General features: G+C 39.0%; 1 protein-coding gene across 1 annotated transcript; it reads right to left on the bottom strand.

Annotated features, from left to right (window-relative positions):
• Positions 1–7,482: 7,482 nt before the first annotated feature.
• LOC145770843 (microfibril-associated glycoprotein 4-like) lies at positions 7,483–13,461 on the bottom strand. Its single transcript, XM_082582578.1, has 7 exons — positions 13,285–13,461; positions 12,840–12,947; positions 12,214–12,347; positions 9,212–9,308; positions 9,030–9,126; positions 8,641–8,708; positions 7,483–7,925 (listed from the first exon to the last, which is right to left on the bottom strand). Exons 1-7 carry the CDS (start codon positions 13,436–13,438, stop codon positions 7,678–7,680), a joined length of 906 nt encoding a protein of 301 aa, XP_082438704.1. The 5' UTR covers positions 13,439–13,461; the 3' UTR covers positions 7,483–7,677.
• Between the last annotated feature and the right edge of the window lie 11,238 nt (positions 13,462–24,699).

Raw genomic sequence — 24,699 nt, 5'->3', positions numbered from 1 at the left:
GATGTTAGTTTAGAGATGATATTATATTAGCTTAGAGAAAATATTTTCTTCTCAAAATTAATTCCATCAAAAGAAAGTTTTGGCATATATCGTTTTTGGTGTTGTCGACGCATTGAGAAAAATTGAACTAAATTTATCTATGACGCTGATCGAGATCAAACAAGTGCTTATTATTATAGTTCATATTTTGTTTGTTTGTTTGTTTATCTTTATCCTGCATTGCGGGAAAGCGGACTTGAGCGCTATGCATCGGTGTACGCCTTCCGACATACACCTGACCCACGCTGCAGCCGACGGCAATGTCTGTTTCAGGTTGTCTACTCTACTTATGACTTAAATTTGCTACTACCCATTACTCGAAATCGATCACTGGGTAGAGGCAATTATCGTCAAGTTTCTTGCCCAGAGAAACAACAGCAAGTGCGGGTGGCTGGAGTCGAACATGCAGGCTCTCGACTGCGAGCCCAACGCGCTAACCACTGCTAAATGTTGCTTTATTGCAAGCAAACCTATGTTATTTGAATTTGGGCTTGACAAGAGTTTGAAAATAAGAGAAGTGCTATATTAAAAAAATATTATTACGTATAGAATATTAGTGCGCTACAAAAGGAAGTGAGTAGCCTACATCCATTTCAAAGATTTTTGATAATAAATGAGCAAAATCTTATGTAGTTAGAGCATTGCAAGTTTTACAAGTTCATTTTGCTTGTCAAGCTTTATTGCATTTGTGTGGTTTTCATATTCAAATCACTAAGAGTTCATTGTGCTCCAAATTATACTGAAAACAGTTTCTAACTTGATGGTGCTTCAAAATTTCAACTGTATTTGTCTAGTTTGAGAACAGTGAGCTACTGCCCCGTTGGTGAAAGTTGCTTTATTGCACTTGCAGACTGCGGTAACTTCCCGGTTGAGTACGGACATGCCGACAGTAGCTAGCAAACAAAATCAAAGGGTCGATCTAAGAAGATTTCGTAATTGAGCATATGTAGGCCTATTGATAAACTGGGCGCCACAAAAAAAAAAAAAAAAAAAAATTTACATTGCTGAACTAACTCCGATAAATTATGGAAACTTTATGAGGAAAAGCTGTAGCATCTTTGATGGAAATACTAGGATTAGGAAGAATTTCGGTCATTGCATCAAACAGTTATGAAAGGATAATAAACAATAACAAAGAATAGAGTATAACTTTCTGAGTGGTAGAACCGGTACCAAAATGTTATAGTTGGCTACAAAAGCTTTTTTTCACTAATCATTCTAAATCAAAATACATTGAAAATGGAATGTGAACAACAAACAATATTTTTGTTGCAAACAATTGAGCATAAATTAAAACTTTGCATCCATTACTCTTCAACATCAATGTTTATTGCACACTCTGGACAAGCCTGCGTCACATGAATAGCACAGACAGCTTTACCACACAGCTGGCACTGGTTTTTACTTTTAGACAAATTGCTTCTTTTCCTCTTTGCTGGTGAGCCAGTGATTGGAGGGCTGCAAAAATAGCAACGTCTGTCTTTGTCTGATTTTGTAGGAAATTGCTTCTTTTGAGACAAGTTGTTGGAAGATGTGAAGAAAGGCGTTCTTCCCGGCTATCAGCACAAGGCTGATTACTCACTAGCACAGCGAGCAGCAGTAACGCTTCGCTAACCAGAACGGTGTAGCTTCCACGCTAGCCATAAAGACCTCCAATTAAACGTTTAAGTTATTTTGGCTCTCTTTCTTTGGGTCTTGTTGGAAGATGTTGAAGCAACATCAGTTTGATCTTCGCATCCAAGAAAAGTAACTATTTTGCTTAGAACGGATTTTTGAAGACCGCACCGTGACCGCATTTGTATGTGCGGTTTGATCAGCATCATTGCAAGTTCCCAACCAAAATCAAAAGAATTTTGAGTTTTGGGATCAATTCCTTTTTGCATAGCTAAAATTGTGCTTGCATTGACCCGACATGTGTCCATAATATAACAAAATGCGGTTGTAGACCAACGTCGTGACTTTGTTTTGCAAGAATAAAAGCCAATCCTTAGATCTACGACATCTGTTCCACCTTTCGTGAAGTCGTAAAACTTGTACAGTGCTGGCTTTTTCTTTGGGTCTTCTTTTATAGTTCCCACGAGAGGTTGCATTGTTGAAAGCAACAGAACATTGCGTTTTCCTGAACTTTTAGTCTTTACTATATAGGAATGTAGCACTAACTTCTTTTCAGAACTCTCCCAGTAACATTGATAATACAATTCCTCTCGCTGACCGACATCTTTAATTTCGGCAGGGATTCCTTTTCTGTTGCTTTGCAATGTCCCGACGCAAGTTATATTTAGACTCAATAGCCACTGAGCAAGTGGAATACTTGAATAGAGCGTGTCATATGATAGGTTTCGTCCTTGTAAATCATGACTGAGCTGTAGCTTATTTACAAGGTATTTTACAGTTTCTTCCGTTCCACAAACATAATACTCGGTGGGATTTTCCAGCGGCTTTCCACAATAAGGATAAGTGGTAAAAGTGTAACTGTAGTTAGTTGCGTTAATCGATTTGAAGAGCATTCCATATTTAGCTGGCTTGCTTGGGTTGTATTGCTTGAAACCAATACGATTTCTCATTGGATACAATGTTTCATCCAATGCCAGAAACTCCGCTGGATCAATATGTTTGGAACAGTTATCATTGAACATTTCAAACAGTGTGCGAATAGCAGCAAATCTGTCATGCTTCCATCTTGTCTGGCGAGTGGCTTGATCATCAAATGTCAAGCAAGCATGGAGAAGCTTGAAGCGGTTTTTGCTCATTGTTGCTCCAAACCCTGGCGGTCCCACTACAGGTGCGAATAATTGGTTTATTTCATGACCGTTGAGACCCAGCATACCTCGCATATAAACCAAACCAATATATGCCAATAGTTCGGTTTCATTGGTTTCTCTGAGATCATCATCGTCTCTGCCTAAATTCATGCAACGTACTCGGTTGTTTGTGGTATCAACTATCAAGTCAATCATTGGTTGAGAAAACAATAGCTTCCATGCCTTTTCACAATTGTCTGCATGCGTTGCAGTGTCTTTGAGTCCTGGCTGTCTTCCCACAATAACACATGACCTCGCTTGGCGACCAGTTTGATGCGGTGACTTAGTTGTCCACTGTCCAGCCAATTTCCTTATCTTTTTTGCTTTTGTTTCCTTTTTCTAATATTCCTACGTACGATTTATGAGCTCTAAGTACATTCACGTCATCATAGTTTTCCTCATTCAAGGCCGAAGTAATATCGTGAACTCGTCGTTTAGAAACTGCTACAGTTACTCTTCTACTACCAGCATTTGATTCCACATTACTTTGCTCTAAATTAAGCACTTCTGTCGACGGCGCATAATCTATTTCTTCATCAGAATCAGACATTAGCACATCGTTAATAACTTCCTCAAAAGATTTTTCCAGTTGTTCGACAACTTCGCTTGCAGAAAATTGTTGTCGAGCCATGTTGCGCGTTTGAAGTGTGGTTGTATGTCATGCACAAATTTTTCTCACAAATGAATGTACAATTGTACATGTTGGGTTTTCTGAGTATTTATGTGGAAATTGGTTGCACCATACTGTTTGTAAAAACCAATTAGCCTAGAAACAATTGTAACTTTGCTGGCATTGTTATAGCACAGAAAAAGGAATGAATGCAATCAAGATGTTCTGAAAACAGCGATGTTTGCACAGCAGCTTGAGCGTTTCTTTTACCTAATCTAATTTTATGTTGGATGTTTGTTCTAAATCATTTCTGAGGAGACTTTGTAACAATTTTATTTTGTTCAAACTGCTGTTTTGCGTGCTGAACAATAAAAAGTGAAGTTTCAAGATTACAAAACAAAGCGATGTTGACTAATCTCGATTGGGTTAATTTGCACGGCTTGATGTTACTATTTCATAAAACTTTATTACGTTAGGCTGCAATCCTGCTTGCATAAAAAAAACAAAAAAAAAACGGTTCTATTCAGTGTTTATAATTTGCAAATTTATATATTAGATAACCTATTAGCATTAGACACAATTCTAACCTCAAAATTCTATTGAAGTTTCAACCCAGGCAGCAAAACCCGTCATTTTTAAATTGATTCAACGTCGGCAGACGTTAAATCAACGTAAAAATGACAGATTTTGTTGTCTGGGAACCTCTGTCATTTTTGGTGAAAAAAGCTCCAACAGCTAATGAAACTAACTTTTTTTGTTTTTGTGTAAACTAAAATGTACAGAGCATACTTGAAGACAAGTCACAAAAATGACAAGTTTGACATGACATAAAAGTCTTCTTTTTGACCTTCGTAAAGCCATAAAAATAAACTAAAAGTATGCAGTAAAATTGTGGTTACATTTAATCTTTGTATTTATTTATCATACCAATGTTATATTTCTTTACATTTTTATATTATTTATCAACCATGTTGTTTATCATAAAACTTGGAGGTTTTTTTGTTCCGTAGCCTAATTTTTTACATAGGGAATTTGTTGCTAGAAACCGATTACAAATTGGTGACAAAGTTGAGTTTTAAACTTCATGCACTTTTGTTTGCGAAAGCACGATTCCCACGAGATCAACTGCATTTGTTCATAAATGCCAGTCTACTTGTCATGGTTCACTGATTTTTCTGAACAATACGTTGCAACACATCTGATATCAAGCAGAGCGAAGATTTGACGTCGTGACCTATTTTCTTTCGACAACTGCTGACGCAAAATCCAGCAGTGGAGTTAATCCCTCTTAATCCCTCTTCAATTTCACGCTGATTAATTTTTTACTAGTTTTGCAGATAATTTTGGGAGTAGGGTGTCAAAAACTGCAGATAACTAAAAAACTATATTACACAAAAATGTCATTCTTTTACTAAATCAAAGATGAATAATTTTTAGGAAAAGTCATAAAATTTCAGTTAATTTGAGCCAGTAGCTTTTATGTAATCGATGAAAGTTATAGGTATGGATGGAACCCGTCCACCCGTTAGTCCGAATAGGGTAAAGACAGATTGACTGCCGTCTTAGAGTCATCCTTTTTGGTACGTCTAACTGAGAAAGCACCATTATCCAGTATAGCCCCCAGTTTCGGATTTGCGTTTTTTAGTTTGTTGTACAGTAAAACAACGATCCTTATTTTGTATCATTTGGACGATTCAGAGCAAAATATAATTTTTGACGTATTGCTACGATCACTCTGTAACCACTTACGTCGTTCATCCTGACGCACCTCTGCCCTTCTTAATAGAGTCGGTTTATTAAGAACACGTATAGTGTTCAGAACTGACAGGTATCACCAAACACTCCATTCATGGACCAGTTAAAGTATTCTTCATACTTTTACCGATGTTCGGTGACGACTGGATTGGCCAAGCATACTTCTACTTTATCAGGGTCAGCTGGAATAGTGGTCATGACTTGCTGGAAGTTCTCAATTTCATCTGCATCTAAAGTTTTCAGGAATCGATCGTATAGCTGTTTTTCCATGACCTTGGCTGTAATTTCGTGCACACGAGTACATCTGTTGTAAAATTTCCCCTTAATGAACCCTTGTAATGATCCCTCGGTAAGAATCTTTAACTCCGACGATATGTGCTCTATCTCGCAATCATTTATGAAGGTTCCCACTGCTCCAAAAATGCAAGTTCCGTGTGGAAATTCCCAAGCATGATGAGGAGATTGTCAAAAAGAGGGGCTTCAATGACTTGAATGGAGTATAGGCTTTTTGTGCAACAGCTAAGTCATACGTTACCACGGCATATTGTTGATGAGTTTCAGTTGCAACCTTCATCGTTCTAATCAGTGTTTCTTTAACGTCGTTGTTGGTTGGTGATCTTGTTATTGGGTTCATGTAACATATTCGCTGTAGCGGTAGACGATCTACTCTATATTTTCTGATGAAACCAGCATAGAGTGGAGTTGCAAAATCTCTGCTTTTGCTGAACCAATACATACCTATAGCAGCTTCATTTTGCATGGCAAGATGGACTCTTTATCCATTATTTCCTGAACAAGATCAAATGCTTCTCTTACGGAACACGATTTTTCTGAGTGAGGAAAAACTTGAAACTTTGCCTCACTGAGAGGGGTCCGGAATGGTGGAATTTCTCTTTCTGTTTCAGTGTAGATTTTTCTGCTCCTCCGAGTTTTGGTGGTGATCATTTCCTTCTCAGGGCCGTCATGAATTTGATCCGCATTCTAGTACGTATGACCAACCGTAACATAAAGTGGTTGGTTGGTTTTGATTCTTTATCCTCGGACTGACAAAACCTTGACAGGTTATTCCTTGTAGCTTCGTATACTTGTAGAGGCTGTTGACCTTGAATTGAAACTATTTTTATTTGTGTAGACAAATGAAGTAGATAAATTAAGTTGTGTAACTTAGTTTTGTATACCGTATTTTAAAAGCACAGCTAACACATAGCTCCTATCAATTGACTTAGTGCAAACCTGGAGTTCCCTCAGCCTACTTCAGATCGTCTGTCAGGGGACACCCACCATCGAATTTGTCTGTCACATACATTTTTGTGAAGTTTAACACTCACGCATTAATTTTCAATTGGTTCTATCTGGTAAATATTTCAGCTGACCTAGCTCAAGTTAGGAGGTCACCTACTTTAGGTTGTCTGTCAGGGGACACCACCATCAAATTTTTCTGTCACATATGATTTTGTGAAACTTAACACCCACAGATTAATAATCAGTTTGTTTTATCCGGTAACTTTTTCAGCTGACCTAGCGCAAATTTTGGGGGGTATAAAACTTGCCTGTCAGAGACACCCACTACCGAAAATGTCTGTTACATACCAGACAATCATCTAGAAACAATTTACTTTAAAATCAATTAAGTTTCAAACGGTAACTTTTTCAGCTGACCTAGCGTATTTTTTGGGCCATAAGAATGCCTCCTATTCCCACACCCACCACTGGCGGCCCGACAGACTTCCAGGTTATGAGTACACACATACCACCGGACATCGCTGTATGAATAGAAATTGGTAACTTTTTCACCTAGGGTGGACGTCGCGGGCTCCCGGTCTAAGAGTATGCGGTTGTGTCTTTAGCAGGACACTTAAAAGTATGCTTGAATGTAGACACGAAGATTGGCTTCCTAGCCTTTTCTTCCAATTAATCTAAGCCTTCAACCACCAGGTGTAAACCTGGATACGACAATAATAAACTACGAATTGATACATAATACAATCATAAAGATAATTCCAGTAGGCTATAACTCTACAACTGGAAACTATATTAAGGCCATCTGCCTGCAGTGGCTTGACTGACTGATGATGATGATACATCAGTTTAAGTTACACTACTAGAAAAATGGATGGAATAAAAATAGGTGATGATGGTGGTGTTGTGTTTGACTCAAATAGTAGCTGCATTGTTTAAGAAACATTTTGAAAAGAATAAAATTAATCCGAATTTGTAGTTTTAAAAACTCAAAACCATGTTTTTCTGCAAGAAAAAGATTAATCCGAATATTGCGTTTATTTAAGTTATCGCCCTGTCAAAAAATCTTTTATAATCATGCAATTTTTAAATAGTTTGTGTTCAATTTTTGTCCCTCATGGGTCAATCCAATTTATGTTTAAAAGCAATAAAATTGACATCTGCTTGAACAAACGAAATCTTATGTTTTAAGAGACAATACAATTTGTATTTGGGATGAGAAGCGTTTGATTCTCATGCAGATTGAACTTTCATTTCTGTTGTCTTCATCGAAACAAAGAATCCATTCCATTGGATCCAGGTGATCCCTTTTTCGTCATCACCCACAGTTCCGTTAATGTACTTCCCGTTCAAGTTGGACTCGAAGCAGCTGTTGTACCACCATGCCCCGTGATACTTCTCAGCGCAATTGCCACCGAACTGATCGTGGTCTTGGTCTTTTGTACTAAATTGTTGACGATTGTGAAACATCAAGGAATCACCTGTAAAAATAATTTAACATGAAGAATGCACGATACTGCATTTATTTTGTATATTTCTGTTGTGTATGTTTGTTTGTTGATTCAGCAATTTGGGCTCTTTTCCACGCTCTAACGTTGAGAGCTATTTTGTAGCTTGAGCGCCGTATGGGTTGCATAATCAAGTCAAGTTAAATATTTTAAATAAGATTCTAGTATTTAGGACACAGTATTTGAAAACAATGGAAAAGCATTATCAAGAGAAATCTTTATTACAAAAAAGGTATAAATTGTAAAAGGAAGCGTGACCCCATCTTCAGTTGCTAATCGATGTGAAGATAAGGTAATCATTGTAACGGCCTTTTACATTCCCGAGAGTAGAATGTAGCCAACGCATTTCTCATACTCGCCTTGGACAACTGCGCTTAAATAACATGGAACACCTATGCAGTATGCACTGCACCACTCAACTTTTGCATCAACTACTTCGTATCAACAAAACGAACTTTGATTGAAAGCAAACTATTGTATTGAAATATCAATTTGTTAATTATAAGTTATTGCCCTAATTGCCAATTAGAACTACACAGTGCGGATGAGTAAAAATAAAATAAATAAACAAAAATTTAAATCAATAAGTCCATTTGTTTTCATTAATCAATAATAAGATTAATAATTATTTCATTATGTAAGATATTGAAATATAAATCATGGAACCAATTTAAAAGCCAAACAAAACCTGCTGTGCCACTGTACTTCCCAACGTTCAATCTGTAGTTGGTGGATGAATCCTCGATCGTAAAATTGCTGCCAAATATGATGAAGACCTCAGCAAAAACATTTTACAAAAACTAAATATAGCCGTTAAAATATTGAACCAATATGGAATGTAACATGGGGGTCACTTTGATGACCTTGTAAATATAACTTTATTGCACTAAGCAATGCAACGCAAACCCTCAGCATAATTGAAAGAGTCGTAGAAAAGCTGGCCTACTATTATGGTGGTAGTTCATACAACATCCGCACCATATACAATTATACATGTACCATGTCACATGAAAGATAGCCTGAACAGACGAGATTGATAACAAGCACAACCATAAATTCAACCTTAATAGACAATACCTATACTCAGCATAAGCAGTGTTTCCATCCCAATCTTCAAGATCAACACGAAGTTTATAGGAACCAGAAGTTGTGATGGAGTTAAGGTTGTCTAGTCCTAAAAGAATTTTTTTTTTTAAATATAATAATTCTGCCTGTTAAATCAATTGCATTTACATTCCTACTGCCATGACAACTCTTACCTAACCAGAATTCTCCAAATTTACTTCCAAACCCAGATTGGTATTCAGACCAGTCCAAATAAAAATCTAAGGCACCACTGCTTCGTTTTTGAAATACCTGAAAACAAGATACACAGTAGATCAAGACAGAAGAAAGTGAAGGTCGAGACAGGGATCGCCGACAAACAAACGTGACAGTAATGCCAACAGAAGATCCATTGTCTTGTCATAAACTTATGGCTACCGTGACTACAAACATTATGCGTGAACAGTGACGAAAGAACGAAAATTGCAATCGAAGTAAATTTTTATTAAAGCTTTGTTTTATTTTTGAAATCAATTAATTGATCGTGTATAACCACTCATACTATGTCAGGAAGACTAACTGCACTACATTCGACTTATGCAATCTAAATCTTCACGATCCAGGATTAATCCTGAACTAAAATGAAATTTAATTGAAAACACAAATAAAGATCAACGTCAGAAGTTCTATTCAGGTTGTTGTTGCGAAGATACAATGTGTTTGTGATTGGTATACCACTTTTCCGTAGCCTCCATGGGTTTAATTGATATTTGATGTCAAATAATTAAGAAGATACCTCATCAAATGATAATTGAGCACTCATTAAGCAAAATACAGGGTGATTCGAAAGTAACTCCTTATTCTAAAATAACTGTAATTTATTCTTGAAGTGTAATTTATCCAATTAACGAATATGATAAGAAAATATATTGCATGCAATTTTGTTTAACCTCTTAAGTGCGTATGACGACAATTGTCGTCCGAGACAGTCGCTCTTGCTGTGCGTAAGACGACAATTGTCGTTTTCGTGATCGCAGCTATTCATGGCACTTTTAATTTCGCTTTCCTCTATTCGCTTTGTCTGGAAGGCGCAATTATGACGTGTGAAGAAACATAGATGCATTGTTTAAACTACAATAACGATTGAAGCCTGACAGAAATCATTAATCCCTAAACCACTCTATTACAATATTAGGTAGCTTCTGTACTCACCTACAATATAACCACAATTGCAAGAATAAAACGATTTCATCCTAAATGTGTTTCTTTTTCTGAAATGGCTTCCTTCTGGTGTATAAAATTCGAACCACATTATACGCGTTCAGTCAGTGCGAAGTCCTTTTGATGTAATGTTGCGAGCAGTTTCAGAAATATTTTTTGGTGTTCGAAAACATATTTTGTAACATATAGTAAACAAAACAATAGGGTTTTGTGTTGCTGCTAATGTTAGAACAAGAGTCAGAAAATGATACAGTTTGAATATTTCCAAACTAAACTTACGTGTACTTTGTTTAGTGTCCTATAAATGCTTAGAAATTATTCTGTTTTGTGAACTGATTTTTTTTCTCCATAATAAGCAACTAGTTGAATAATTTCACAATGGTGAAAGGTATAATCACTTGAGAGTAATGCGATTACACCAGAAAACAATAGTCCAGCCGGATACTTCTCCAAATCTCCGCGGTAGTCGATGAAAAGGTAAAGCAATAGACACAAAAAGAAATTGAACAAAAGCGTATTGTGCTGCGTCATGGGGGTTCCCCAATATCCTAGCAAGCAATAATGCGACGAAAAATACTGCGAGTGATCAAATTAAATACGCACAGTAAGGAGAGTTTCGAAAATTTAATTACGCACTTAACGGGTTAAAGTTCAAAATGGCCACAATCATTCACCACAAGCTTCTCAAGTCGACCATGAACAGCACCAACTGATTTCACAAGAAACCCTTGCGGGATGGAACTCATAACTTCACGTATTTTCGCTTCAAGTTCTTCCAAATTTTTGGTTTGGTTGAGTAGACTTGTTCTTTTAACCAACCCCAATGAAAAGTGTGGAGGAGCTCCATCTTGCATGAAAATTAAATCTTCAATATTATCCCAAACACTGATAATTGGCTAAACTTCAATTTTCAGCATGGTGAGGTGCCTTTCGGCATTCATGGTATCATGAAGGATGAACTAATGAACAAATATGGAGCTCCTCCACACTTTGCTGTTGTTGTTCGAGAATGGCTGAATGCCCAGTTTCCTGGAAAATGGATGGGTTGTCGTGGTTCACACGAATGGCCAGCCAGAAGTCCTGATTTAACCCTATATTAATACAAGCTGTTTTCATACGCGGAAAGCACGTCACGGGCTATTGTAGCCCTGTGCTAATTAATCGCTAATAACGGGAGCTATGAAAATCACAGAGCCAAAATATTTTACAAGATACTGTAATAGCCATGTGTATTGTGCGTATAGAAATTAAGTTTTTACCCAACAAATTTGTTGAATCAAATAGTTTGAGATGAAAAAACGTCAAAAAGTCGGTTTTTATTTTTGTTTCCCGAAAGTAGCTTCAAAATTGACATTGCAGAATTATAACATAAAGTAATGCTAAACTAATAAAAAAAAAAAAATTTCTCATAAATAAAAATGTCTAGCCACCTGAGACGAAATGCTTATTGTGTAGGCCAGGAAGGTAGAAAAATGACCAGTGTAGGTTTAGAAAATTCGCAAAGAATAAAAACTAAAAGTCAAGAAATTTCACATTTATAGCGTATTTCCTTCTGTGAAATATTTCACTACTAGAGTAGGGCGTCCTCATAAAGCCCCGTGTCGCTACAGATAGGGTTAACAACTTGCGACTTTTTTCTTTGGGGTTTGTTAAAAGAACAAGTTTACTGTACTCAATCAAACCAAAAACTTTGGAAGAACTTGAAGCAAGAATACGTGAAGTTATGAGTTCCATCCCGCAAGGGTTTCTTGTGAAATCATTTGATGCTGTTCATGGTCGACTTGAGAAGCTTGTGGTGAATGATGGTGGCCATATTGAACTTTAAATAAAATTGCATGCAATATATTTTCTTCTCGTATTCATTAATTGGAGAAATTACACTTCAAGAATAAATTACAGTTATTTTAGAATAGGGAGTTACTTTCGGATCACCCTGTATGTGTTTTCCTTTGGAAAGGAAGACTTGAAACAATGGTATCGATGAAGTGGCTCTCACCAACCAACTGTCGCCTTCGTCGAACTGACAAAACACCTCTGTTAGTGTTTCTTTTATCATAACAATGTAGACGCCGCTGTCGTTGTAACCTTGTGAGGACACATCGCTGCAATCTCTTCGTCCGACACTTATCACTGACAAAGGAACAAAACTGCGCATGTTATTAATTTCAACAGACCTTTGCATTGGAGTCTCTAAATACTGTACTCAGACCAAATAAGCTTACTGAAGCAAGTGAATACTTAAACAATCAGCTTTTTTACAGAAAAAAATTATTCTATGCTATTTGCACGTGTTACAGTGTAGTGCTACCCGGATGCAATGTAAACATAGGCCTATCATGTTGGCAGCCAACTTAGCTGAATTGCTGAAAAATAAAATCTCTTACCAACTAATCAGATTTCTAAATCGTACTGGTGAGTAACAGTATTAGCAATCATTTATTAACCTTTCTATACTTTCTGTTAAATGCAAATTGTGCGACATAACATTCTATTTAAAAAACTGTTTACAAAATGAAAACAAAACTGATATCACATAGAAATATCACATAAAGATATAAAATAGATATGTCTTTCATGATAAAAGGAAATAAAGATTTCGAAAATGTTATATCTCTAGCTCACTGTATTTTTCAAATTCTCTTTCAAGTTCCTTGATTCTTTGTTTTAATTTGTTGATTTTATTCAAGTTTTTTACTTCTTGGCCCCGTTCTCCTTCCTCGCCAATGTTGCCTAATGGAATAAAAAGTTAGCCTTGTTTAAATTTTTGAAAACCATTAATCAGGATGATATGAATAAGTATAAAAAATAAACTTTATTTTTTTTTAAGTTTTTTTTTGTCGGCAGTTTTGGTTCTACACGAAATACAATCTTCATAAAAAGGCCACGCCAAAGAGGCGTGTTCTCGCGTTTATTAAAGAAGAAAACAAATTCTTCATGTTAAAGTAATGGCACAATCAGTTGGAAAGTTATTACATTTGCAGTGCAACTTTTGTGGATCCCTTTGTTTGTGATTGGTTTTAAAATAGAAAAAGGAAATATTGAGATTTACTCTAAAAAATTGAATTACCTTTATCTCCGGGATATCCAACAGGTCCGCGTTTTCCAGGATAACCGGGAGCGACTCCTTTTGTGACATTGTTATCGCTGCAGGAAAGCGTCACTTCTCTCAAACAATGAGCAAGTGACAGATTTAATATCAAGTAACATAGAGAATACTTCATCTTGCAACAAACCTACTGGACGCTTTTTAACTGAATATAAATGAAACTTCTTTAACCGTATCTGTTACTGGCGTAGACCATATGGTCTCGCCCTCTTCTAATTCAGCACTTTCACATCGAAGCAGTGACGCTAGAAACCTGACAGTTCTTGACTTTTACTTTTTTTTCTTGCCCCAACTTTTAATCCTGATTATGTTGGTATCGGATAATTGTGAAGTTCACAATAAACCTTTTGTCACAGCCAGTTATGAAATGCAAGAAATTTGCTGATATTCAATTGCTTGATTGACAGTTTATTATTAAAGTGCGGTTTCATTTTGTGTTTGTCGGCGGCGCTAAAATTCCATTCTTTACCCAGGCAGCAAAATCCGTCATTTTTACATTGATTCATTGTCGATTTTGCTGTCTGGGTAGGAAGTCGCAATCTGACGCAATATGAGTCATTCTTTGCTGGCAGACAATACTTGGGAAGGTAATTTGTTATTTGCGCAAATTGCTTTGTAGTGCAAAAAGTGCATGGAATACTGTTTGCACAGAAACGGAAAAACAAAATTGATGAAATTCTGTGTTCAACGCAAGAAAACTTTCAAAATAAAATGTAAACTGAAAAATTTGACCAAGAAATGGGGACAATAGGTCAAAAACCGAGTCTTTATCACCTTTTCTACCTAAAATGCACAATCACGAATATATTTTGTGAAATAAATTGATTGAAGTGATAGATAAGGCTTTTGACCAACGGCATACTTTTTCCCGTTGTTATTTGATATAAGCCGACGGAGTAATTAGCAATAAGAGAGACGTAGACCTGATGGTCTCGGCCAGTAACTCTTGCCGCCAAAAGGAAGCAGTGACAGATACGGTTAAATGAAATACAAAATATCTATTAAATTTAAGAGATTGAACAGAGAAGTGTGATTGTTTAGATCTTTGTGACATTCAGTAATTGAAATAATTAGGGTTAGCGTTGGGTCGAAATACATGTTTATCGTTGTCAATGCTGGCTAAGCAAAACCTAACAACCAGACGAAAAAAGTTACTTGATAATTTTTTGTCCATTTTCGTGTTATTATGTTAAATGCCGTCTGGTTGTTATGTTTTATTTGTCTATGGTTAAAAAAATCACCTCTCTACCAAACCTAAATTTTTGCTAAACTGGACTAACGAGAAGTATTTGTAAAGTGGATGGTCTTAATGGTTAGCGTGCAGCAACACCGTTATGGTAAGCTAATCACAAATTCCTTGTTATACTAGCGAGCACTCAGCCTGGTGCTGACTACAAGGATGAACTTTCTCTTTCACCTTAAGGTCCTTGGCTGCAAATGGTTGATTGTTTTCATCCAACAAAAGTCGAGAGTTCAACTGACTGTAGGCTAAAGACCATTTCTGAAATTGCTTTGTTGCCCAATTAAAATGATATTGAGCCTAATATAGTTTTTAAATAGTTTCATTGTTTTGTTTGCAACCGTTTACTTGCTCTTGAGAAAGCCTTATTTTTAATTTCTATGCACTGGTTGAAAATACTTTGTTTTTTATTGGCTGAATTAATTTAGTTACAACTTTTATCCAAATTCCCTTGAGCTTTTCTAACAACTTCTTATTTCGAAAATGAAACCTTCCATAATCTTTTCTGAAGAACCAGTGCGATGTGACCTGGAAAAGCAGTTTCTTTGATCAAGTACAAGCAAACTTCCATGATTTTCCATCCTGACATGCAACTCTTGATAATACGCTAGTTGCTCAGTTGAAAGTTGCAATGCCACTCGCAAGAACTGATAATAGCAGCACAACTGTCTATGCAGGCACTTACAATATCATTGTAAACTCCCAACATGATAAAAGTGGAAATCTGATAAAGCAGTTGACTGAAAGATAAAATGTGCAACCTGCTTATCAATCTCTTCGGTTTGCAGCGTTCTTTCCCGCTAAAAGCATTCCAACAATAATACGGTTGCACTTGCAGATGCAGAGATGATGTCATTCCAGACGCACGCTTTATCTTATGTAATACAAAGTTGACAGCTTTCCAATGGGAAACGATAACTTAGAGACCGTCAAGGAACAGCATACAGATGATTGCAAACACAAAGTTCAAAAACCGAAGCTCATAAATGGAAATTGAGAACCTGACCAACCTTTGCTATCAACAGTTTTGTCGATTCAATTCACCACAAACAATTTCTTATCCATCATAATGTTGAGTGATGCGACATTACGCAATGGCAGCAGGTGAAAGACTCAGACGACAAACATGTATCAATTTTAAAGCAGTAAAGTTGTAAGTATTGTGTAATTTAATATTTGTAAGTTGTATTTTTAAAGCAGTACAGTATGGCCATCTTCGGAAACGAAGGGCGAACATCATCATCATCAAAGTAATTCACTTCACAGGCGCAGTGGTCTGGTGCAAAGCATGATTCAGCAGCGATGGTCCTTGGTTTGAAACCAGATTAGAAAGCCTGAAATAAACAAATATACCTCTTTTCAGCTTTACTACTTTCATCATTTCTTTGCGTTCGCATCGAAAAGCAATGAAGAGTCAGCATACCCACATTCTTACCACCTGTCCAAGTGTCCAGTCCTCCATGATTACGAGTTTTACAAATGATCTTATGTTATATCCTAGAGCTACAAATGGAGTTTGAATGAGCCCTTAAGTTGTAGAAATCATCATCATCACTATGCTCTTTCCTGGTGGCGAGTATTAGATGCAATGCGCCATTGTTTACGATCACGAGCTTAGCGTGCGCCACTTTTTGTAATTTAAATTTGTCCATTGAGAGATGTTTGTTGTCCAAATATTCCTCGAACTACTTTTGTTTCTTCTTCCATTTACTTTTGTTTCTATTAATAATTTTTGTACAAAATTGTATCGTATTGTGTGTCTGAAATAAGTTATATGAGTTTTTTATTATGGAATTATTTTTTAACATAATTTTTTATGAATTGGAAACTTGTTGGAGTAAATCTAAATATTGTACCACAATCATTAGACTCGACTTGCTAGCGCTGCTGAGGTTTAATGTTTTGCCAATCGTCCCCTTTTATACAGTATAGGGGGTCCTTGAAAATGAGCAAAAGTACACGTGAACTAATTCGTCGTCGTCGTCGTCTGAGCTTCTGGGGCCGAGGGTCTATCCTTTTACCACCCCAGATTCACGATGTTCCCGGACTACACTGGAAGGCTGCTAGAGAGCAGCCAGTCTTTAGTTTCATCATCCATGACGCGCAGACCTTCCACTCCGTTAGGTGGCTTGAAGATGGTACAGTCATTGATGATGTGGTCTGCGGTCTGTTCCTCGGCACCACATTCACAGGAGGAGGAAGAAGCCATTCCCCATTGGTGCATGGTTGAGCGGAAAAGGCCGACGCCCGTACGGAGACGGTTGAGGCGCACCCACGCCTGTCTCTGTAGTGTCAGGCCGATTGGGCGTGTGTCGGCGTCGGGGATGAATGAATGGAGTCTGGTGGTGCTTGACCTCCATTCAGAATTCCATTTATGGTCCGCCCAAGTAGCCGCAGAGATGTCTTGTTCATCAGCTTCGTTGATCAGAAGCCGAGCGGCTGGCACGAATGGGTGTCTTGATTTCAGTCGGCGGGGGTGCCCGTTTGGGAAGGCAGAGATCTTGTGGTGGAGAAGATGATTAGGCTCCAGTGCCCGTCGACCGAGGGACAGAGTGGTTTCTTCGCGACGAAGCTCAGCAGGTTGGATGCCAGCGAGAATGGGGAGATTGTCCAATGGTGTGGGACGCAGGCATCCGGTCACTGTGCGCAGGGCGCTGTTTATGGCAGTGTCGATGTTGTGGCGGTGAGCACTGCGGCACCAGACAGGTGCACAGTACTCTGCTGAAGAGTAGACAAGGGCTAAGGCTGCTATTCGCAAAGTGTCAGCCCTCGCCCCCCAGCTAGAGCCTGCCAGGCGCTTCAGTAATGCAGCGCGAGATGTCAGTTTCTTGCGCAGTGACACCAAATGGTGGCGGTATGTGAGCGATCTGTCTAGTGTCACCCCAAGGTACTTTGGCTCGGGACAGAAGGACAGAGGTTTTCCGTTGTTGTGGACATGTAGCTCACGATCAGCTTCCCGATTGTGTAGGTGGAAAGCTGCCGCCACAGTTTTGGTTTCGCTGAGTTTCAGTCGCCAGTTCTGGAGATAAGCTGAGATGGTTTGCATGTCCTGGCTCAAGGTGTCTTCTAGATTTTCCCACGACTTTGTGGAGTGGAGAATTGCCAGATCGTCCGCATAAGCGTATTTTGCGGAGACCGTGGTTGGCAGGTCGTGGGTGTAGATGTTAAAAAGAAGTGGAGCCAGGACCGATCCCTGTGGGACGCCGTTTTTCAGGCGTCTCAGTCTGCTTCGCCGTGGGTTGCCGGTGGTGAGGGTGAAGCTTCGATTCCTGACAAGTTCCATAATCATATGGACCATATGTCGGTCAGGAAGCAGGCGAAGCAGCTTGTAAGTAAGGCCGCGATGCCATACGGTATCGTAAGCAGCTGTGAGATCTAGAAAGACAGCGCCGGCCTTCTTTTTTGCCTCAAAGCAGTCCTCGATGTCTTGGGTCAACAGTGTGACCTGATCTACAGTGGATTTTCCGCGCCGAAACCCAGCTTGCTCTTTTGGAAGGAGCGGGTCGATGATTGGGTTGACGCGGGCATAGATCAGTCTTTCGAGGATCTTGAAAGGAACACAGAGGAGGGATATCGGACGATAACTCCTTGGGTCCTCTGGTGGCTTGTGAGGCTTAGGGATCGCAACTACTAAAGCTCTTCTCCAGATTTTTGGGATTGTGAGGTGGTGCAGGCAGGAAGAGAGGAATCTACGTAACCAGGACTTTAGGGCATGGCCAGCATGGAGCACAAGCTCAGGGCAGATCTTATCGGGCCCTGGAGACTTGTGTGGTTTCACTAGGCGGAGGGCGGTGGCGAATTCCTCTGGAGTGAAGTCTCCAGAGATTGTTTCTTCTGGTGGTGTTTCCACTCGCCATAGGGCAGACACTTCCTTGGCAACAAGGCGGGATGCCTTGCGGTCCTTTGTCTTGTACACCCCGTTCTGCACTAGCTGGGAAGCAATGGCATTAGCAGAAACGGGGCACTGACGAGGGGAGTTTGCTGAGCGCCCAGTGAGGTTGTTGATGATGCTCCATGCTTTGCGGCTTGAGTGTGAGAAGTCGATAGTTTGGACAGCTTCGTTCCACCGCTCAAGCTTCTTTGTGTCCAGCCGCTCAAGTAGTCTGGTGGCGGCGGTGTTTGAAGCAGCACCACTTGTGGCGGCTAGGTATGAGCGGTAGAGAGTTTCACACTCAGAGTCCCAGCATGGTTTATAGCTGGTTCGATGGCCACGTGGTATTGTGGCCTTTGCCGCAGTTATTATGGCATTGCAGAAGTCCTGGTATGCCTCGTCTGCGTTGCATGTTTCAGTCGGTGGTAACTTTGCAGCAGACTCATTGGTCAGGAGGCTGTATTGATTCCAATCGGCTTTTTTGAAGTTCCATCGCTTCACCGGTGAACTCGGGACAGGAGCCACAAGTTTTGGGGCGGTGATGAGGGACGGCCGGTGTTGGGACCGCGGGAACTTCTCAAGCACACGTCTGTCTGGAAGAGAGCTGTCGACACTCGCGAAGGCCAAGTCAGGGTTTGTCCCTGTTCCCCAGCGGCCGGAGTGAAAACTGGCTGGTTCCTTTGGATTGAATAGGAGGGCAAGATGGTTTGTAGAGGCCCAGTCAGCCAGCAATTCTCCGTCGCTGCTTGTGTTGTTGTAGCCCCAGTCGATGTGCTGGCAGTTGAAGTCGCCAGCGTAGAGACTGGGGGAGGGGAACGTTGGAAGGGATGATGGCAACATTCGCGAGGGTGGGGGCTTGTAGATGTTGACGATGTTGTAGTCTGAGATATATATGCACACCCACTCAATCTCGGCATCAGTTGGAGATTGGTCGACAAACGTCCACTTCAGGCTCTCATGCACAAACGTGGCAATGCCGTGCTTCCTGCTTAAGGTAGACCCGGCTAGCGTGTAGTTGGGAATGGCTAGCCTATCTGCAGAAGTGCAGTGGGTCTCCTGGAGGAGGATGACGAGTGCCCGGTTGGTATGGGCAAGCTGCTCCACAACTTTGGTCTTGCTTGTTGTGTAGCCTTCTATGTTGAGCTGCAGAATGGTGGGGCGTCTGAACTTGCTATCAATTGCCCCTTGCAGCTGTGCCGTCCGGGTGGAGGCTCTTTGTTGACAAATTTCGTTTCTCATCTGGTTGAAAGCAGATGGTACTCACAGGATGGGGCACGAGGAGCCATTTGTCGTCCATCCCAACTAATTAAGGAATTAAGATGAAATCTGTAAATTACATTTTCTGGTAGATTTATCTCTACCAAAAAAAATAAAATTTATACATAGTGGTGGAAACAACAATTGGCTGTCATCCACAATATGATAGACTACGTTTTTCTGCCTTTTCGTTTTGTTTGTGTCTACTTAGTCTAAATGTTTACCTACTGGGATAATCTTGACTATAACAAACAATATAAAAGCGGCTCATAAATTCAGTAACTCTTCTTTACTAAGTAATCTAGTTATTTATTAGCAGCAGAGCGTTGCAAGAATGGACATCAGTTTGAACGTTTCTATCGCTGTCAATTCTTGTGGCAGTTGGCTGCCAAGAGACATTTTGTGGGTTGGAAAGTCTACATAGCGAGCGTGGAGACCACATTTGTATTATGGTTAGTGAAAAGCATTTTTTTTATTAATTGCATCAGACCAATGGGTCCATATTTACTATTAAAAAAACCCACAAACAATACAAGTATTAATCACAATATCGTAATTAACAGACGATATTGTTGAGGGGAATTGCCAACAAGTAAATTGCGAATGGCACCATTGAAATACGACAATTTGACAAGAGAGTCAGAATTGCAGAAAGCAGGCATGCAACACTTTTTTAAAGATTGACATCTACATAAAAAGTTGTAAACAGATTTTCGGACTACTGCATCAAAGGTCAAGATATTTTGTTCAATTTGAACAGTGTGGGCACTAGCATAGCGATGTTAGCCATGCAACATACGAAAGGCGTCATTGTAAGCAACACCTAAATGATTGATGGAAGCAAGAGAGAAATTACACCAATGCTGACATGCATAAAAAGCCACACAATGCGCCTGAAATTACAAGTTTTGTTCGTTTGTTTGCGCTATTTTAAAAATAACGCGCTACCCGCTACTGCTACTCGGGATAAAGTATAACACGCTACCACTACTTTTTACTAAAATAACACAGAAAACACTTTATTGTGATGTCAAAATGGCCTTGAAAACCAATGATATCATTCTTTTAGACTGCCATTTGAACGTCGTTATAGAAAACACGTTCTAGAAGTAACTTATTGTTACACATATTTCAAAGACTCGAGCGTTTAGAAATGCGAGTGGCTGATTTCTTCAGCTTGGACTTCAGTCTTTACCAACAGAGAAAGGTCTCTAGACCGCAGCACTGGAAGGAATGGGGAGTTGCATTTAATGAAGAGACGTTTAAATCGGCACTGGGAAAGCTCAAGGAATTGTTTCTGTCTCAAAATAGTTTCCACAATCGACTTGTTTTTCCGCATCGACATTTGATGCGATGGTACCAATACACCAAAAGTTCATCCTCGGAGTCGTGACTGGTGTTGGACTTGGGATGGACAATTCTAAAATATACTGTGTTCATATCCTAAACTATTTGAATCTATAAATATTATTCGGTATGTACTATACTTCTTTTTTTCACGTCACATTTGCGATAGACGGAACCAGCTCAGAGGCCGAGTGGTTTTGCCTTCGACTCTTGTACTGGTAGATCTGAAATCGATTCCAGGTCGGGTCAAACCAAAGACTTTGAAAACGGTACAGATTGTGTTCTTTCTTGCATAACACAGTGAGGATAAGTCGGATAATGATGTAATGACATCGATTAAAAATGAGCTCTGTCGCTAAAAGACCTTAGCTGTTGTAGAGTGACAATAAATAAAACCACACAAATGGCAAATCAGCCGTTTTTTTACAGCTGCAAACGCTGAATCAATAAAAAAAAGTGATTGGTTTGCTGTCTGGGCGTAACATTATTATTATCAACGTGGCTTGATGTTGCCCGCAATAATCGAATAATTTCTGCTTTGATTTTTCCACGCTTTGCTTCCTTAAAAAATTTCCAAAAACGAGTCATTTTTTTCACTGTAAATTGAAAAGCAGCGGAATGCGGAAGTGCGATTGAAAGAAATGTAGCGCCGCTACTGCAACCGCTACTCCAATAAAAATGTTGCTGCGCTACTTCTACCGAAGAAGTAGCGGCGAGTAGCGCGCTACTGCTCACCTCTGGTTGTTTGGCCGTTTAGTTTCAACTAACTTTTAAATTTGGGCAAGTTTTCTAAGCTATGTTGTTGGCCTGGGCAGTATCACACAATTCTAATTTCCAAACTGAACTAGAACAACTCGAGTCTTGTTCCACTTATAAGCAAACCATGGACACTTAGTCGCACGTTCATTGTTGACATCAACAAAAGGTAGAGCAAATATTAACACTCACTTATGAAAAAAACGACGATAAAATTTTGTTCTGCTCGCACAAGTATCATCAGTGTCGCATTCATTGTGACCGCATAGATTCGGACATTGTTTATTGCAATGGCGAAGATGTTAAAAACGTTTGCTTTTGTACAATGGCATTGAAGCACATGCGGTAGTTTCCTGATTCAGTCTTTTAATGGAGTTGAAGTTTCATTGCTGCTTTCTTCATTAATTTTGAAGCCCCTTTCCAAGTAACCCAAACAATACCTTTAGAGTCAGGACTAGCACCTCCATCTCGGATATACCTTCCGTTTAAGTTGGATTCGTAGCACTCCAAATACCACCATGCCCCGTGATATTCTTCAGCGCATTGTTTGCTGTGTCTGTCATGGTCTTGATCTTTTGTGCTAAATTTGTTAACCATTGTGGTAGGCAAACGCATCACCTGTGATGTCATAATACATGTACGCAGTCATCATGAAATCAATAACTTTACAAAGATACATTCTGGACACGAATGTAGGCTGCACGTTGGAATTGTTTTTATACGATGTGTAACTATTTAAAACGAAGACAGTGTATCACGACAAACAAATCACATTTTGCAATAGATTAAGTTTTGCATTCAGCAGCATGATCGTTGCTCACAAATGTAGATTCAAACGATCTGTTTTAGCCTGATTTTGCTTGCTTTCGCTTGAATATCAACGGATGAAAAGGCTTCCACATCTTTTGTAAAATAATTTCGATAAACATCCAAGCTTCTGGCACCGTTGTAGTTTACTTCAATGTTTCGACACCAAATCACAAAATAAATTTGCTTGTTGGTTTGGTCGAGTGTTTTGTTGTAGTGTATTTGTTTCAAAACGTTTCAACCATTCCACAGAAAACAGAAGCAAAACATTTAAAGTTACAGTATAAATTATTCTATGCCCTGACTTGTGTTGCAATACCCAGAGTCGACTGCATGACACACAAAGTAGGTTTGAGATTTAATTTTAGAGGAAGTCTTACATACTGATCTAAATCTTAGATTCCACGTGCTGAAGCGTGGCGCTTTCGTTTGACAAGATAGATTCTTTGCTTTAGAGTTTTATTGTGGTTTCATCGTTTATTTCAAAGGTTCACGTTTTTCAGTTAAACAAAATTCACGTTTAGTATCAGCTGTTACCAATAACCTGACCAGTCGGCAAAACAAAGGATTTTGGTTGGTTTTGAATCTTTATCCTCGGACTGACAAAGCCTTGATAGGTTATTCCTGGTAGTTTCGAATACTTGTTGAGGCTTTTAACGTAGGGCCGGTTACCCAGATTGACAAAGTGAAGTTTTCCGATTGTTGAAGTGTTGCCAGGGAATTATTCCATCGATAAGGTGCTGCTAAATGGAGAGCAGTTTTTAGAACGCGTTAAGCGCACACCCCGAGTCGAACCAGCGCCGTGTGATCTTGAAGCTTTTTTGTTCACAAAGTCACGCGCTAACCACCTGAGTTATTGGGGCGGACAGATAGCTCACTTGGACAACGCGATAATCACATATGAGGCGTGAAAACGAAGACATGAACTACCCCGTCCAACGATGTTAGACACAAGATGCAGCACATTGATCAATTCATCCCTTGCTAGTAACAAAAGGTATGGATCTAAATTTTACCACTCTTATAATTGATATAAGTTTTACGATTTTTATAATTGTATTACGTATATATTCCAGTGTTTTTAGTATTAAATTAGTAACAAATGTTTGGTTAAACAATGGGCGATCAATCGTTGTGGAGAATCATGGTAGCCGGGGCCAATTCAGGTAGGGCCGATGATGATGATGATGAAATTTTTGATAACGTTGATGAAATTTTCACGAGAAGATTTCACCGTAAGGCATAGGTTATTATAGTCAGGTTTGTTTTACAAACTTCTGGATTTCATTTCGAGCTATCTAACTTTTTTTGGTCACTATTGCTCGCCATTCCATACCAGTTGTGAAGCAATTCAAATGTTGAAAGTTTTTTCATAAAAGAGCTAAGTATGTACTTGGAAGTCACAGTCTGAAGGTTGGTTTACTGATCAAGAAATTCTGGCGATTAAGCATGTTAATCCGAGGATAATATTTTTTTGCACTAACCTTAATCCTCTCATTAAAATCCTTGATTTTTGATCCACCGATAAATTGATTCCCGATTAACTAATCATATGGTAAGCTTAATCGGCCGCTTAAGTAAAACGCTGATGATGCAACCAACTCTTTGATCATCAACCTATTTTGTGGACTCGAATTGTATCTTCAGATTTTTGCTTTCATGCCATGGGTGTTGTAATCACAACAGCAGGACTGTCAATATCTGTTTATGAGGCCGCACTTGATGGCTCATTAGAGGTTAGTTGATTTCATACATGACCTTTCTTTACTTACAAAGGTAAATTGGATAAGTGTAGCGGCGATTGCTCTTAAACTGCTTTGAAGTATTCCACTAGTAAATAATGTGACACACTCGACTGTAATTTTATTTGATCTTTACGAAGTAGTTTCATCGTCTACTATCCTATAAGTCAAACCAGTCCACTGCAATGCGTGTAAAATTTTAATATTTCGTACCAAACATACAAGTATGATGTACTTTCATCAGAACACTATATGCACTGGAAAAAGCTATTTAAAGTCTTGTGAGCCTTGTCAGTGCTGAAATAATTTTTGTATGTTTAAAAATTCACACTTCTGAAAAATCGTGTGGGGTTTGA

Source organism: Aplidium turbinatum, chromosome 5 (genome assembly GCF_918807975.1).
Source record: "Aplidium turbinatum chromosome 5, kaAplTurb1.1, whole genome shotgun sequence".
Taxonomy (NCBI): Eukaryota; Metazoa; Chordata; class Ascidiacea; order Aplousobranchia; family Polyclinidae; genus Aplidium; species Aplidium turbinatum.
The sequence above is the reverse complement of the archived record's forward strand: the minus strand, read 5'-3'. Positions and strand labels throughout refer to the sequence as shown.